Source organism: Ziziphus jujuba, chromosome 6 (genome assembly GCF_031755915.1).
Source record: "Ziziphus jujuba cultivar Dongzao chromosome 6, ASM3175591v1".
In the NCBI taxonomy this organism is placed as follows: Eukaryota; Viridiplantae; Streptophyta; class Magnoliopsida; order Rosales; family Rhamnaceae; genus Ziziphus; species Ziziphus jujuba.
The window spans coordinates 16447859-16464234 of record NC_083384.1 but is presented as its reverse complement, the minus strand read 5'-3'; the positions used below and the strand labels follow the sequence as shown (position 1 = coordinate 16464234).

At 35.4% G+C, this 16376-nt stretch overlaps 2 protein-coding genes across 2 annotated transcripts; one reads left to right on the top strand and one right to left on the bottom strand.

Annotated features, from left to right (window-relative positions):
* The first annotated feature begins 8012 nt into the window (after window positions 1-8012).
* Window positions 8013-10526, top strand: LOC107430367 (light-harvesting complex-like protein 3 isotype 1, chloroplastic). Its single transcript, XM_016041202.4, has 3 exons — window positions 8013-8529; window positions 9838-9975; window positions 10076-10526. Exons 1-3 carry the CDS (start codon window positions 8130-8132, stop codon window positions 10324-10326), a joined length of 789 nt encoding a protein of 262 aa, XP_015896688.3. The 5' UTR covers window positions 8013-8129; the 3' UTR covers window positions 10327-10526.
* A 438-nt stretch (window positions 10527-10964) lies between these two features.
* Window positions 10965-15609, bottom strand: LOC107430369 (glutamate dehydrogenase 2). The gene is made up of 9 exons (XM_016041203.4): window positions 15371-15609; window positions 15158-15271; window positions 13021-13242; window positions 12842-12916; window positions 12582-12698; window positions 12238-12488; window positions 11923-11998; window positions 11740-11826; window positions 10965-11473 (listed from the first exon to the last, which is right to left on the bottom strand). Exons 1-9 carry the CDS (start codon window positions 15476-15478, stop codon window positions 11288-11290), a joined length of 1236 nt encoding a protein of 411 aa, XP_015896689.3. The 5' UTR covers window positions 15479-15609; the 3' UTR covers window positions 10965-11287.
* Window positions 15610-16376: the final 767 nt, after the last annotated feature.

Here is a 16376-nt window from a genome sequence, read left to right as displayed (position 1 = left end):
ATATTTCAAGGAAAATATTTGGTTATGTTGGTGATTTCAATTTTTATAAAATATGCCCATGAAATATTATGAGATTTGATTATGATATTTCGAGAATTATTTATGCTTGGAAAAAAATGTGGATATTTGAATTGATAGATTTGGGAGTTGGTGGATTTGAAAATCATGAAATTTATGGTGTTGATTATAAAAAAATTACGGAGAATTTCCGGGTTCAAGCGGATGGATTATGCCCGCTATGCTTATGAAAAATGTGAAATTTGTTTTATAATTTAAATTTGTGGATTTTATGATTTTTAGATGCACCGTGCACGTACTGGTGTTCTGATTATATGATATGGTATATGTGATATGGATATTGTGCACACGGATATGATTAGCGCGCAGGTGGGTGTGAGTAGCGCGCAGGTGATATTATGAGGGTGTCCTGTGGATGCCATTGGAGAGGGTGGCCACCCCCCTTTGGCCGGGACACCAGGTTAGCAGCGGCGCAGTGGGACGCCACGCGACCGTATGCCGGTTTCTCTCTATAACCTCCTGTCTGGCGGTACCTTGGGACGCTGGGTACTGTTGGCGCCACTGGTATATAGTGGGTGCATCAACTGATTTTCGGAACTGTGTTTTAAAAATAAAATGTTTTAAAACTGTATTGGAATTAAAATTAATTATTACTGTTCGGATATTTATTTGATGTCTTGGTTTTCGGGGAATATGAATAAAAGGTTTTGTGAAAATGTTTTAAAAGGGGAACCTTTCCAATTGAGAGAATTGTAAGGGTTTTGAGAGAAAATATTATTTCCAAATAATTATTATTTATATACCTATTACAGTGGTATTATATTGTACAGTAGATAGAGTCACTCACTGAGATGATTAGCATCTCACACTCTTAAATTCCGTTCCTCTAGGTACCAGGTTGTCGGTGTTCACTCGGAGCGGACTTGATCTTCCTCGCTGTTTTAGTTCGGCAGTACCCGTTTATTCTTTTATTGCAGTTGTAATACGTTGCCAAAGGTTTAAGAAGTTTTTCTTCCCTTTTTCCTCTCTATCTTGTATTGCTTCTTTATCTGTCATTTTATAAATTCCGCATGTATCTGTATAATGCTCTGTATACTGTTTTGGACGTGTAATTGTTCTTTATTGCACTGGGTTGCTGCTGTTGTTTTATTTTGAAGTGCTGAAATTTATGGAACCAGTTTGTAGTCTGTGGGAGGAATAAGGGGATGTTTTTTTTTGAAGTGTGTTTTCAGTGCAGGTAATTTGTGGTAAGTAAATCCCTTAGGGGAGGCTCTGTCGGATTTTCCGTTGGAGGGTTCGGTAGGGTTTCCCTGGGATCAGGGCTGTCTAGGGTTCCGGGGAAGGAATTCTGGACGGGTCTTGACACCCGACCACAAGCCAACTTTGCTGCTCCTATCACCTCATCAACCCCAAGCTAGTTACTTGGCTCCGATGCCTCACATCATGTCATAAATGATCTCCAAAATTTATCTTTACATTCAGATTATGATGGCATTGATAACATGGTGATTAGAGATGGTAAAGGTCTACAAATTACACACTCTAGCTATTTTCATTTACCTTCTTAATCTAAATCATTTTTATTGTCTAATGTCCTTGGTGTGCCTACAATGAAACAAAATCTAATTTCTGTTTCAAAGTTTTGTTCTTCTAACCAAGTTTCTGTTGAATTTTTACCAAAGTGTTTTGTGGTGAAGGATCTTCACACAGGGGCAATTCTAGTGCAAGGATCGAATAATCAAGGTGTTTATAAGTGGCCGTCTCAAAAATCTCTCTCCACCACCTCACCCATGGCTTTTACCAGTGTCACCACTTCTATGACGGATTGGCATTCTCGACTTGGTCATCTGTCCAATAAAATTTTACATCAAATCTTGTCTTCTTTTCAATTATCAGTGTCTAATTCCAAACAATTTATTTCATCTTGTAATGCTTGCAAGTGTAATAAATCCCATAAATTGCCTTTTCATACTTCCTCTTTACAAAGTAATGCTCCTCTTGAATTACTCTATACTGATGTTTGGGGACCTCTCCTGTCACCTTTCATGATGGCTTTCAATACTGTCTCATTTTAGTGGACCATTTTACAAAGTACACATGGCTTTTTCCTCTTAAATTTAAACCTGATGTTTCTATGGTTTTAGTTTAAACTTGTGGCTGAAAATTTTTTCAACATCCAATAATTTCAATTTATTTTGACTGTGGTGGTGAATACATTGGTTTAAAATCCTTTGTTGAAGCTCATGGCATTTCTCACTTTTTTACACCACCATACACACCAAAGCATAATGGCACCACTGAACGACATCATCATCATGTCATTGAGACTGGTCTCACATTGCTTACTCATGTATCTCTCCCTCAAAATTTTTGGTCATATGCATTTAAAGCTGCCGTCTACTTGATTAATTGATTACCTTCATCAGCCATTACTTTTGATACTCTTTTTCACAAATTATTTGGAACTAATCCTAATTACCATAAATTAAAAAAATTTGGCTGTTTATGCTACCCTTAGTTAAAACAATATACTTATAATAAATTAGAGCCTAAATCCAAGTCCTGTGCTTTTCTTGGTTATTCATCTAATCAAAGTGCTTATTTGTGTTTAAATATTTCAAGTAACAAAATATTTGTTTCCCGTCATGTTAATTTCATTGAAAATATTTTTCCTTTTTCACAAAATTCTTCCAAGTCCAATTCCCACATGTCACTTAATTGGTTTCCTAATATTTCACTCTCTTTCTCCCATCACATCATCATTTATGGCACCCCACTCAAGTACTACCATAAATAATTCTTTAAATAATCTTTCTTTTTCCACACCAATATCTATGAAATCTCAATCCTATCATGTCTTTAATACTCTCAATCAATCTGGCGTCTCGCTAGATAAAGTCTCACCTTCTTCCTCCTTATCAACTCTACCAACTACTCCTACCATACCAATACGTCATCACTCTCCAAAATCTCCTCCACCTAATCTGTCCCCCACACAAGTCAATTCCTTTCCATCTTTATCTCCTTTGCCTACCTCATCATCTTACGAAATATCTGCTTTGCTCAGCTCAAATTCGAACTTGCCAGATTTGCCTCCCATGAGTGACCCTCTTTCCGTTGAACCTGTTGCTACATCAGCTCCTTTTCCATCTCACCCAATGATCACTCGGTCCAAAAACAATATCTATAAACCCAAGCGCCTAGTTCTTTCTACTAAACACTCCCCACCAACTTCCACTGAACCAACCCCCATCACCCAAGCATTAAAACAACCTGAATGGCGAGCTACCATGTCTACCGAGTTTGATGCCTTAATGGCCAATGGCACCTGGCAACTTGTTCCACCTTCTCCAAATCAAACTCTTGTGGGTTGCAAATGGGTTTATCGTGTGAAGCGCAACCCTGATGGGTTTATTGAGCATTACAAGGCACGCATTGTTGCCAAAGGATTCCATCAATGTCCTGGCATTGACTATGCCGAGACATTTAGTCTCGTCGCTAAACCTGCCACCATACGGCTTGCATTATGTCTTGCACTCTCTCAAAACTAACCCATTTGACAATTAGATGTTAATAATGCATTCTTACATGATACTCTCCAAAAAGGTCTTTACGATTCAACATCTTGGGTTCATTGATCCATCTCACCTGGATCATATGTGCTAGTTACAAAAAGATTTATATGGATTGAAACAGGTACCAAGGGAGTGGTTCAATGAGTTGAAGCGTTTTCTCCTTGCCACTGGTTTTATCAACTCTCAAGCAGATCCATCCTTGCTTGTTTACTCCCATGGTGACACATTAATGTATGGCCTTGTTTACGTTGATGATCTGATTGTTACAGGTAACTCTTTATCCTTGATTTCTAAATTCATCCAACATTTTTCCACCCGCTTTTCTATTAAGGACATTGGGCATCTTAGTTACTTTCTCGGCATAGAAGTGATTCCCTCTCAAAATGGCTTGTTATTGTGTCAACACAAGTATGTGCATGACCTCCTCACACACACTAACATGATTGGTGCCAAAGATTGTCAAACACCTATGGCCACGAATAGCTCTCTTTCTTTATCAGATGGTTCCAATCTATCTTCTAGTACTGAGTATCATCAAATCATTGGGGCTCTTCAATATCTCTCCGTCATTCGTCCTGATATTGCCTATGCTATCAACAAATTGTCTCAATTTATGCAAAAGCCTACCGCTATGCATTGGAGTGCCATCAAATGTTTTCTTTGTTATCTAAAGGGTACCATATATCATGGGATTTATTTAAAAAAAACTCTCCACTTGATCTTCATGCCTTTTCTGATGCTAACTGGGCTAGCAACCGTGATGACCAAACATCTACTAGTGCCTATGTTATTTTTTAGGTTGTAATCCCATATCCTAGAGCTTCAGAAAGCAAAAAACTGTTGCTCGCTCATCCACTGAAGCCAAAGTATCAGGATGTTGCCTCCACTGCTGCTGAAGTTGCTTGTTTACAATCCTTGTTGGTAGAACTTCGGTCTCGTTAACTCGCACTCCTGTCATTTATTGTGACAATGTTGGCACTACATATGTTTTTGCTAATCCAATTTTTCACTCAAAAATAAAACACATTGCCATTGACTTCCATTTTGTACCCATTAAAATAAAACACATTGCCATTGACTTCCATTTTGTACCCATTGACTTCCATTTTGTACGACAAAAAGTTGCCAATGGTTTACTACGTGTTGACCATGTTTCTCTCAAGATCAACTTGTAGATGTTCTGACCAAACCTCTCTCTTGCCAGCAGTTCTGTTTACTTCGATGCAAGATTGGTGTCTCCAATGGAAGCACCATCTTGCGGGGGCATATTAAGGATGCATTTACATCTACTTCGAAGCCTACTGCATAATTGCATCAGTGTTAATTTCTTTACTAATATAATATTTGCTCTATATCAATCCTTTCCATATACAGTACTGATTCTCCATAATTATGGGATTGCATTTTTCTTTCCATGTAAACTGTCATATCTATTGTATATATATATATATTGAATTCATAAATGAAAATATCAACGTTCAAATTCTATCCTTGTGTACTTTGTTCCTTTCACAACTAGATCATTGAAAACATATTTTTTTCTAAAAAATATTTGAGAAAAAAAATTAAAAAACAAAAAATATTGTTTTAATCTTCTTTAATTTAAATTTAAAGAATATTCTCATTACTTTGACTACATACAATGAAAATGTTGCATTTTGTATATAATTTTGCATCTTAGAAATCTAAAAATTTAAAAACTATATATCCTGTGCCATCCCATCCCCCTAAGGGGATAATTTACCTAGGGTCTACCATTGCTTCTAACCCATTCTTGTTTCTATGCCCAAAGAGTCTTGGTTTGTACCACCTACTCCAAGCATAAGAAGCTCAAACAGATGTTCAACCAAACACCACCTTAGCTCTTTCCTAACTAGACCCCTTCAAACTAAAGACCACCTGCCCTTCTTTTTTTTTTTTTTTTTTTTTTTTTCCTTTTTGGTTCTTTGCCGGCATCACGATTTCATCCCCATTTCATCGAGATGTCACCATCAGCATCTTGGTGACTCATCTAGCTCATCAAAGTACTAGTATGGCCTCCTCCATGTGGAGAAGCTACCATGGAGGTCTCCATCGATGCATCACATTGACATGAAATTTTCATTATCAAGTTTCGACTATTGATCACCATTTACTCACCTTATCTCATACATACGCATAACTCTATTTGAGCCCTTCTTTTGATACCATTTGTTGAGGTTTGGTGTTTACCTTAAAAAGCTAACCTTATAAATGGAGTAACCCAAGTCTCTTATACACCTTTTAGTTTACTCATGCCTTATTGAGATGGAACTTATATATGTTCACACACTTTACAGTTTGAATGTGTGAAATATTACTAGATAGCATATACATACATATATATATACATATATATATACATACATACATACATATTAAGCTTTTTTTTCTTTTTATCTTTAAAAAAAACTTTTTATTAGTACAATGACTATGGTTTCTTCAATAACTATCGTCTTTGTGGACATCCGCACGATAAAAAAATATGGACTAGTATAAGCATATTAAACTTTAATTAGTTGTAATTTAATTTTATTTTCTTATAAAATTAAAAAATTTATTAAAAAAAAACCTCTATGTATCATTTATACACTACATGTACCATTTTTTACCAACATTGGTAACAAATGAATGTAATATCTTTTTATTATTAAGGGATATTATTACAGAAAATCTCTAAACTATGTGGTTTGTGACATTTAGGTCCCTAAACTATTTTTTAAGACAAGTCTCTAAACTAATTGGATTTGTTTGCTGTTGGGACAAAACTGAAATTCTGTTTGAATAGTTAACAGTAAGTGCACATGAGAGGCACATGCTGATTTAACAGGGGCATTGAAGGTCATCTCATGTCTCTCCCTGATTGAAAATCCTTGCAACATTAGCAAGAAATTTTGGTAAAAAAAACATTTAGGGTCTTGATTATAGAGTGTGACATTGGGCAAGGACTTCATATTCAGTACGGGTTGCTTCAAATTGCTATGGAGACAGATCATTCCACATATCAGACAAGCAAACTGAAGTTTATTCCTGGTTTGATGGAACTTCACAAAGCTGTTAAAGAGAAAAATCAACCAATATATCGTAACTACTGTGTAAAAACTAGTATAAAAGCAAACTTGCAATTCTCTCCTTAGCCATGGTACTTGGCTTTTCTAAAACAGGAAACTACTAGTCCTAACTGCATGAATCATTAACAGCATATTTATTTTATTTTATTTTTCAGTTTCAGTTTTTTTTTTTTTTTGGGACAATTTTTTTTCCCAAAATTTAAGTTACTACATATTAAAAAGAAAAAAAAGTTATTTGTTTGCTAATGAGTTCAGCTCAGTTATTTGAGGCTAATAATCTAATCTCCCTGCTAATTGCCACACTTTCACTTCTTTATGAACCAGTAAAAAAAAGCATGGATTTACACTTTGCTTATTTAATTTTCTAGTGCAACTTGTTTCTAACTTACTGTTAGAAATTTGGTAACTAATAATTAAAATTAAATTTAGACAATAAGTTATAACTGGTGCTTCTTATTGAGCATTTGCGTCAAACGAAATTGCATGTATGCTCTAAATAAATAAATATTCAGGCCACCTCTGACCAATAAGAATCCAATTTAGACCTCATATTGCAGCTCTCCATTATAAAAAGGGGGAAAAAAGGGTTCTATTAAATCCAATTCGTGTATCAGGAAATGGCAAGTACAAAGAACCAATTAGAAAATGGAGATCCAGCGTAGATATCAAAAATACCCCCATACTCAATGAAAGAGAAAGGATAAAGATGAATCTGTACAAAGAAATGGCTAGTGGAAAATGATCTTTAATACCCCTTTTCAATGAGCATGTACCTCTCTCATGCAGTTTTTGTTAACTTTTCAAACAGAATTTAAATTTTGTCCCAATTGTGAACAACCGCAATGAGTTAAGGAATTTAATTGTCTAAAAAACAAGTTTAGGATCCAAATGTCATAAACCTCATATTAAAAATTTTCTATAATAATATCCCTATTAATAAATGTAATTGACAAACATCATGGTGTCTATAGCGGCTTATTATCAATATTCTTACAAATACATAAATACTTGATAATAAAATCAAAACTAAGCATATTTTTATGTAATCTGCAATTTTTTTTATTTTTTTATTTTTTATGTAATCTCATTTAGAAGAAGAAGAAAAAAAAAAAAAAAAAACACATGTTATGAAAGTATGGCATTGACTAAAAGTCGGATTGGTCTAAGCCAAAGGTGAAAAAAAAAAAAAAAAAATTTCGGGTGAGAGAAATATTATATTTTAAAAACTATTTTGTCTGTTTATGCTTTTTTCTGTGGGCCCAACAAGCCGATCCTTCAATCTGTGTTTGTTTTTAGTTTGAGCTCGCGTCTAATATTTTAATAAGTAAGAGAAAGACACCCAAATTGCGTACTTCTAAGGCTGAGGATTGCCCAAACAAAATAGCAAAAGCAGACAGAGACCACCATGCTCTGATTCCTTTAGTTTCCCCAAGTTCCAACCTCTTCAATGTCCAGTTCCATGGCCTTGTTTTCTCCTCCAAACACCCATCTCCCAACCCTCTCCCCTTCTTCATTTCCCAAACCCCACCTTACCCACAAACCTTATATCTTTCTCAGACCCAAAAACCCTGTTTTTCTTTCCAAAGCCACATCAGATAATGGAGCTGGTTCCCTTAGCTCAGCTGCCACTGCTGTGGAACCCATAGCAGAGCCTAAGGTCTCTCAAGCTTCTGAACCGGCATTGGAGAAGAATGAGACTTCTTCTAGCTCTAATGGGTCTGCAGGGACTGCCAAGGAAGTGGAGGTTGTGAGTAAATTTGAAGACCCCAAATGGGTTAATGGGACTTGGGATTTGAAGCAGTTTCAGAAAGATAGCAAAACAGATTGGGATGCTGTCATTGATGCCGGTGAGGTTTAACCTTTTTGCTTTTCTTGTTAATTTTTGTTTAATTTTGTACTTTTTGAATGGTAATTGAAGGATTTGTTATGCGACTGAAAGGAAAAAAATGTTGTCAGAATTAAAATTCAAAATTTTGTTTTTCCTGTTATTGTGATAAGTAGAATTGATTTTCAAGCTCTTGAATTGTAATTCGGGACTTCGACTTAAAAGCAGTGTGTAAGAAGAGCATGATTGGGATAAATTTGTTACAGAATTTGGAATTAACTGGGTCCGAACAGAATTATCTGAATGATTTAAATGGATTTGAAATACATCTATGTTGATTGGAAAACGAATAAACTTGAAAGCTTGTTGGATTTCTGGAATACCCAACTCACCGGCTTATTTTCCCCTCTCTCAGTGTTAATTTTTTCTCTTTTGTTGTTTTGGTTATCTGTATTATTTTTGTAAAACTTTTTTATACGGTCTGATGGGTGGAATTTTGGGGACTTGGATGAAGGGTGTCTTGGGAATATGCCTGGAAATAAAAAAACTCGATATGTCCAACACCCAATATGTCACCTGCATAATGCAGTTTCGAAACTTAATTCATATAACCAGCTTCATATGGTTTGGGTAAATAAATTATCGATAATCTTTGTTATAATTCACTCTAATTATTGGAGTACATCCTCTAGTTTCAAAATGCCGTGTGCCAGCAAAGTATATTGACAAGAATTCTCATGCCAACATCTACAAAAACGATTATTGCCGCATTTTTGCTTTACTTGATCTCCCGAGTTGGTCTTGACATGTATTATCTGATTCCTTGTTTTTTGTAAAGAAAATGTTGGTCTTGCATGTTCAAAATGTTATTAAAAAATGTATAGAATCATGTAAAATGAAGATACTCAAAATAAATGGATTTGCAATTTGGTGCTGCCTTCTTACAGCAATGATAATCTGCATTTGCTTGTTTCTCTTCATTGTACAACATTAATATACCTGTGTCTTTTTCCCTTGTTATTATTTGATTGGTAGAATGCACTTAGAGGCTTTACTTCAAACCCGGATACAGTGAGAAAGTAAAAGAAATATCTTTTCCTGAGAATTAGGTTTTTGTTACTTAAGTGGACTTGGGAGGTCGCATCACTTCAGGGGAGATTGAATCTGATTTGTGTTTATATTTATTTATGTATACAGTTAAATACTTTCTTGCATTGTATTAAAACATGTTTAGGGAGAAGAGAAAATCCGATAAGGTGAAGTTGGAATTCAATTGTGGTTATCCCTATATGATTTTTACTTTTTAAAAATATTTCACCATGATTTTCAGAGGCTAGAAGGCGAAAATGGCTCGAGAGCAACCCTGAATCATCCAGTAATGATGAACCCATAGTTTTTGACACCTCCATCATACCTTGGTGGGCATGGATAAAACGGTACCATTTGCCAGAAGCTGAACTTCTTAATGGTTTGTACAAATTCACTTTTGTTAACTAATATGTAAATTGCAAAGAAGGGCACCTAGCTCATGCTAATATATGGTATGCTGATTTGTGAGTTTTACACAGGCCGAGCTGCAATGATTGGGTTTTTTATGGCTTATCTGGTTGATAGCTTGACTGGGGTAGGTTTGGTTGATCAAATAGGCAACTTCTTCTGCAAAACTTTGTTGTTTGTAGCTGTGGTGGGAGTACTTCTGATCCGCAAGAACGAGGATATTGGAACTCTAAAGAAACTGCTGGATGAGACAACCTTCTATGACAAACAATGGCAAGCAACCTGGCAGGATGAGACCCCTGGAAGTTCCAAGGATAAGTAGGATTAGCTTTCGAATTTAATCTGTTACCATCTTTTATCTTTTTTGTACTTCACTTTAATTTATCTTTGCCAATGGAGATTTAAAATCTAAACCTATATCTTTAGTCTTACTTGTGTTTGTCGAACGACAAGTTCTTTATAGAGTTCTTTTTTATTGAGCTTTGTCGAAAGGAGGTTAATGAAGCTACTATTTTCAGCATCCATGATCGTATTTTGTCTATGCTTACCAACCTGTTCTGTTATGGTTGAACTTGGATATTGCATTTAACACTAGGAAGTTGACAAAAGCAGAGAAGTAAGACACGTAACTTGTCAAATGAGCAAAACGAGAACTCCGTAGATCAAATAAATGCCATTGGGAAGGAAGGTAAACGGTCACTCATCACCGTTTTGTTTCTTTTGGAGACTCCCTCCACTCTTTTCCACACAATTAAGTAACGTCTCATTTCTTTTGTACGGATGGCCTGGTGAAAATGATGGATGGCTATCCAACTTGTTAAAAGTTTCATGAAGAGATGGTACAGTCAGATAAGCATCGTATCCCTTCCCATTCGTCCTTGTAAGTTCTCAAGCTCATCAGAAAGTTCTGATTTACCAATCAAAAAAGGCCTAATGATGAATCAGGTGTCAATTACCATGTGAAATCTGAAAAGCATGATTCATTTGTCCTGGTGAGCAAAGATGTATTCAAAACAAGCATACAAATAGGTTCATCTATTCTATATGGAAGTAAATACTTTCATTTCTTCTAAACCGCCTGACTAGTTTATCTTCAATCTATTCCTCTATTTTTCTGGTTTTAAAATGGCAATCCTTATTTATTTCATCTTCCTATTGCCGCTCAAATTGTATGAGGAAAGCTGGAAAAACAAAATTAAATAAACTTTCTTCTTTTACTCATTTTTATACCAAGCAGGGAAAGCATTTGATGGGAAATTAAATAAGCAGCTAAAAGATTTAGCTTATGCTTCCCACCCCCTTAACAAGGTAGCACGAGCCACGCGATTCACCCCTAATGTAAAGGCCCCCATTCGCAAATTGCAATTATGAGCTTGACACATTGCCTTGATGTCACAAAAAGCTTTCCTCATGTACTTATTCAGCTCACAGTTCACTTTCTCTTCGTCCCACATAAATCCTTGAATATTCTGCAATTGCACAAACACAGAGAAGTAAGATCCACTGCATTTTGATGTATCTTCCACATCAGAATATGATGTATAAAATCCATAATAAGTTTACAAAACAGGTGCATTGTAGGTTCTATATCTGATAGTGGAAAGAAATTATTGTATGTGTAGATTACAAAACCAGTGCATTGTGGGTTCTATAACTGATAGTGACTTGGAGAACAAGAAAAGAAGAAACTATTGTATGTGTAGAAAGAAGGGCAGCTGTCAGCTGTATACTTTACCTGAACCCATTCAAAGTAGCTTACGGTCACGCCACCAGAATTTGCATAGATGTCAGGGAGTATCACAACTCCTTTCTTGGATAAGATCTGCAGAAGATATTTATTTCATTATTACAAGTTGTTTTAGTTTAATAACAATCCCCTCATCAGAAAAACTGGTGTAAATCAAAGTTGCATTATTACCTCATCTGCTTCTGGGTCGGTGGGATGATTTGCAGCTTCTATTATGAATTTCGCCTTCACTTCAGCAGCATTTTCCCTTAAAACAAGAAATTGATAAATTATTTTATTAGCTTGAGTCATAAAATTTTTCCAAAACCACCTACAAGATATAACGAAGAACATATATAGTCTATGATCATTGACAACTTATCACCATCTGTCATCATGTTCAAACACTCCACAAATGCAACTTTTATGGAGATTGCTTTTACATGGTATTGTCAACTTGTCATGCCTCTGCAGAAATAACAATATTTACTGAATCAAACTACATACTTGTTGAGAACCCCCCCTAAGGCACATGGAATGAGAACATCACAATCGTGGACAAGTAAGCCATTTGGATCCATAACATCTCCACCATGGAATTCCTTCAAACTTTCAGTGCTTGCTGTGTGTCTCAGCAGAGCCGGGATGTCAAGTCCATTTGGGTTCTTAATTGCACCAGTGATGTCACTAACAGCAACAACCTTACCTCCTCTCTCATGGATGTACTTGGCTGCCCATGAGCCCACATTTCCAAACCCCTAAAAGGAATCAACCACAAGAATGCAAATCAATGAATGAAGCATACTCCTTGGCCCCTAACAAAGAAAGTTACATAATGGTGTGGGAAATACCTGGATGACAAACTTCATATCAGAAATTGACTTCCCATATTCAGCAAGCAAAGCTTCGGTTCCAAAAACCACTCCAAGTCCAGTTGCAGCCTCCCTTCCAAGTGATCCCCCAAGATCCTAAATTTCGCCAAAAATATATAAGTAGAAAACTAGCTTGTTTTAATACCATGCTTCTTTTACCAATATGAATTGGTGAAATGATGACCTCTCTCTCTCACTCACGATCACTCACGCCCACCTCCTTTCTTGGTGATACTTACAATTGGTTTTCCTGTAACAACTGCAGGTGAATATCCATGAAACTTTGAATACTCATCAAGAATCCAAGCCATTGTCTACACAATTTGAGAATTAAGAATTAAATTCCTAAGCAAACCAATATAAGATCTATTTATCTTTTCCATATGAACTCAATTTAGTTTGACAGGAAACTGGAAACCTGTGAATTAGTTCCCATGTCAGGGGCAGGAACATCCCTGTGAATTCCAATGAGATCATGGATCCTCTGAGTAAAAACGCGAGTTAAGCGTTCTTGTTCACTGATGCTTAACTCCCTTGGGTTGCATCCAATCCCACCCTTAGCGCCACCATATGGAATGTTTGCTACGGCTGTCTTCCATGTCATTAGTTGAGCAAGAGCATTCACTTCATCTGGATCAACCTTGCATAAGAGAATTCAACAGTTCAGCACTCAATATGTTAAAAAAATATATATATATTTTCAATAGGATCTATGCATTGCCAATCTATAAGAAGAGTACTGGGCATCTGATATTAAATCATGAGTTCTCATTAGCTAAGCTATAACAGTTCCTAGTTTTACTAAGTAAAGCGTAATGCTTCACATATGATCTCATGCACAATATAGGCAACCTTTAGGCAGAAATAGAATCTGAATTATAATTTGGCTCAACTCCATTTATGCTTGTAACACAAACTAAAGGTTCTGCTATTGTAATTGTTCATGTTGGTTGCAATTTGGCTTCCTCAATCCACTTATGTGATATTGTAGGCATTGCTGTTCCCAAACTAGCACCGATACTATCAATGATGCTCAATCACCTTCCCCTGTTTGGGCAGTATATGCCACTTTAGGCACACTTAGATTACCTCAACCTCAATACTATTGCTAAGAAAATAAGGAGATTGAAAAATACTTATGAAGTTTTTTTTTCATGAATATCAATTTGTCAAAGAAGTTTTAATAGCTGCAGATTTGAGCACGACCAGAAATGAAAATAAGTAATCAGTGTTTTGGCATTAATAGAGATGCTTACAGAAAAAGAAAGAAAAACAAAGTGCACAAACCTATTAATTATACACAATAAAGACAACAAGACAACAACGTGAGAGATTTGCTAAATATTACAAAATAATACATGGAATGACAAAATTTGGACATCATATAACATAAATATGGTTAACAAAGTTACAAAAAAGGCACTTTAAGCTTTTTAACATTTACTATTAAAGGAAAACCATGACATAAAGATATCATCAAACAAGCACAGAAAATGTTAAAAAAGAGTAAAAACCTAGTAACTATATACATAATAAAGGCAACAAGACGACAAAGATAAGAGATTTACAAAATCTTGCACAATCAATACTCAAATCAAAAAGAACTTTGGAAAACATGTAACATAAATACATGGTTAACAAAGTTACAAAAGGAACTCCTAGCTTTAAACATTTAGAATTAAAGGAATGCTGTGTCAAAAAAATATCATAAAAAAAGCGCAAAAAAGGTAAAACAAGGAGCAGAAACCTCAAAACCGTACACGATAAAGACAACAAGATGACAACATAAGAGATTCCTAACTTTACAAAATTAATAGTTAGAATCGCAAAGAATTTTGGAAACTGTGTTACATAAATTTGGTTATTAAAGTTATAAAAGGTACTTCTACCTTCTAAAAATTTAGAATGAAAGGAATTTCATGTCACAAAACTATCATCAAACAAGCACTTCAAAGTGCAACATATTTCACAACGAAACCAATAGAAACTTGGATAATTCTAAATCATTTTCCAACAAATCAGTAAAAATTTATTTTCAATTGAAAAAGCTTCCCCAAGGCGGCTGAAATTGTGAAAGTTCGGCCTTTTCTTATGTTTTCTATTCCATAAAAAGAGCCTCAATTTTACAGATAAATGGATCCTCCTTTATTAACTCAGATCTTCTATCTCGCATGGACAAACAATGAAACCGATTAAGCCAAAAAAGGGTTCGGCTTGTATAATTGTGATAACCAAGGTTTCATTATTTAAAAACCAAAATTCATATCAAGATATTGTCCAACAGTTTGATATCACCATGGTTGTCAAGACCTGACCATAACTCAAAACACAAATTTGGTTGATCATGCAAAAACTCAAACAGTGAGGGTCATATTTTAAAACATATACTCTGAAATCCAGCCAACCACAACTATGATCTTGCATAATCGTTAAGGAATTCAATTAGGTCAAAAACCCAAAACCCCAAATCAAAATTAATTGACAATGAAAGGATTTTATATGCCAATACTAAAATGCTAATCAGAAAAATGGGAATGAAGGAAGTAAAGAAGAACCTCAGGATGGTAACGAATTCCTCCTTTCATTGGCCCACGGGCATTGTCATGTTGGACTCTAAATCCCACATAGGAAACAAGAGTTCCATCATCCTTAGGAATTGTACACTCGACCTGCAAAATCAAACGCCACTCATAAAAATTTAATTAAAAATTTTTCTTTAAAAAAAAAAAAAAAACACCATAAAAAGTGAAAAGAAAAAAGATGATTACTTTGATTTCTCTAAAGGGGATCAAAAGGCTCTTTTCAAGTTTAGAATCCAACCCAAGTATGCGACTTGCATGAAGAAAATTTCGGTTTGTCGCTGCAAGAGCGTTCATGGCTGCTGAGACTAGAAAATCAAAGACCAAAATTCAACAAAGAGAAACAGAGTTGAGGTTGTATTTTACAAGTCTCTTTCAGGTATGATTTATATGAGAGAGAGAGTGGGGTGGGATATGAGAACCAAAAAACAAAAAAAAAAAAAAAAAACCACAGAGTAAGGAATCAAATGGAAATTAATTTTTCAGAAACCTTTTTTTGTCCATAAATGGAAAATGGCAAAGTGGTCTTATGGAGAAGCTAGCTGACAATAGTCATGGTCAAAAATTAGTCATGGCAATTTTCAAACTGCACAGGATATTTTTGATGAATAAATGCAAAAGAGTTGACTGGGATGGCAGTTGGAGTGACAGAAAGCCTTCCTGGCATGCAACAGAGGGCGTAGTTAGTCGGGTAGACTGTGGAGAGTGATTTGTCACGTTCAAACTCTCGTCTCTATAACTTTGGAAAATTGTCATTGCCCGTTACTCGACCACACTTATAAATCAGAATTATCCCGGGAATAATGTCGTAATGGTCAGCAGTTTGTTTATGTTATATGTATTACATAATTTAATCCAATAAGATCGGATAAAAAAAAAAGATGAGGGTATACCAGAAACTAGTTTGGATGAGAACTGTTTTTTGGTTGAAAGACTACAAAAGCTATTATGTCCAACTTTTAAACTTTCTTTTGAGTCCAGGGAAAAAATAAGTATTTTTTCGATAAATAGCCACTTTACAATTGCATTTTAGAAAAATAGCAAAAATTTTTTTTTAAAAAAAATTAGCCATCTTGGGACAAAAATACCCTTGATAAAATTGAAAATTACGCAAAAGGTTTTTTTTACATCCTTTCCTTTCTTCTACACAGTCGTTCGTTCGTGGGGGTGGGGTTTCTACAAAACTGTTCGTGGG

What these genes read in the sequence shown, in the direction of transcription:
- LOC107430367 (XM_016041202.4), top strand. Translation starts at nt 8,130, where the DNA reads ATGTCCAGTTCCATGGCCTTGTTTTCTCCTCCAAACACCCATCTCCCA. An exon ending in GGATGCTGTCATTGATGCCG is followed by an intron (nt 8,530 to 9,837) that starts GTGAGGTTTAAC and finishes CATGATTTTCAG; the next exon opens with AGGCTAGAAGGCGAAAATGG. An exon ending in AGAAGCTGAACTTCTTAATG is followed by an intron (nt 9,976 to 10,075) that starts GTTTGTACAAAT and finishes AGTTTTACACAG; the next exon opens with GCCGAGCTGCAATGATTGGG.
- LOC107430369 (XM_016041203.4), bottom strand. Translation starts at nt 15,478, where the DNA reads ATGAACGCTCTTGCAGCGACAAACCGAAATTTTCTTCATGCAAGTCGC. An exon ending in GAATTCGTTACCATCCTGAG is followed by an intron (nt 13,243 to 15,157) that starts GTTCTTCTTTAC and finishes CTCTTATGCAAG; the next exon opens with GTTGATCCAGATGAAGTGAA. An exon ending in TTAGGGGGGGTTCTCAACAA is followed by an intron (nt 11,999 to 12,237) that starts GTATGTAGTTTG and finishes TCTTGTTTTAAG; the next exon opens with GGAAAATGCTGCTGAAGTGA.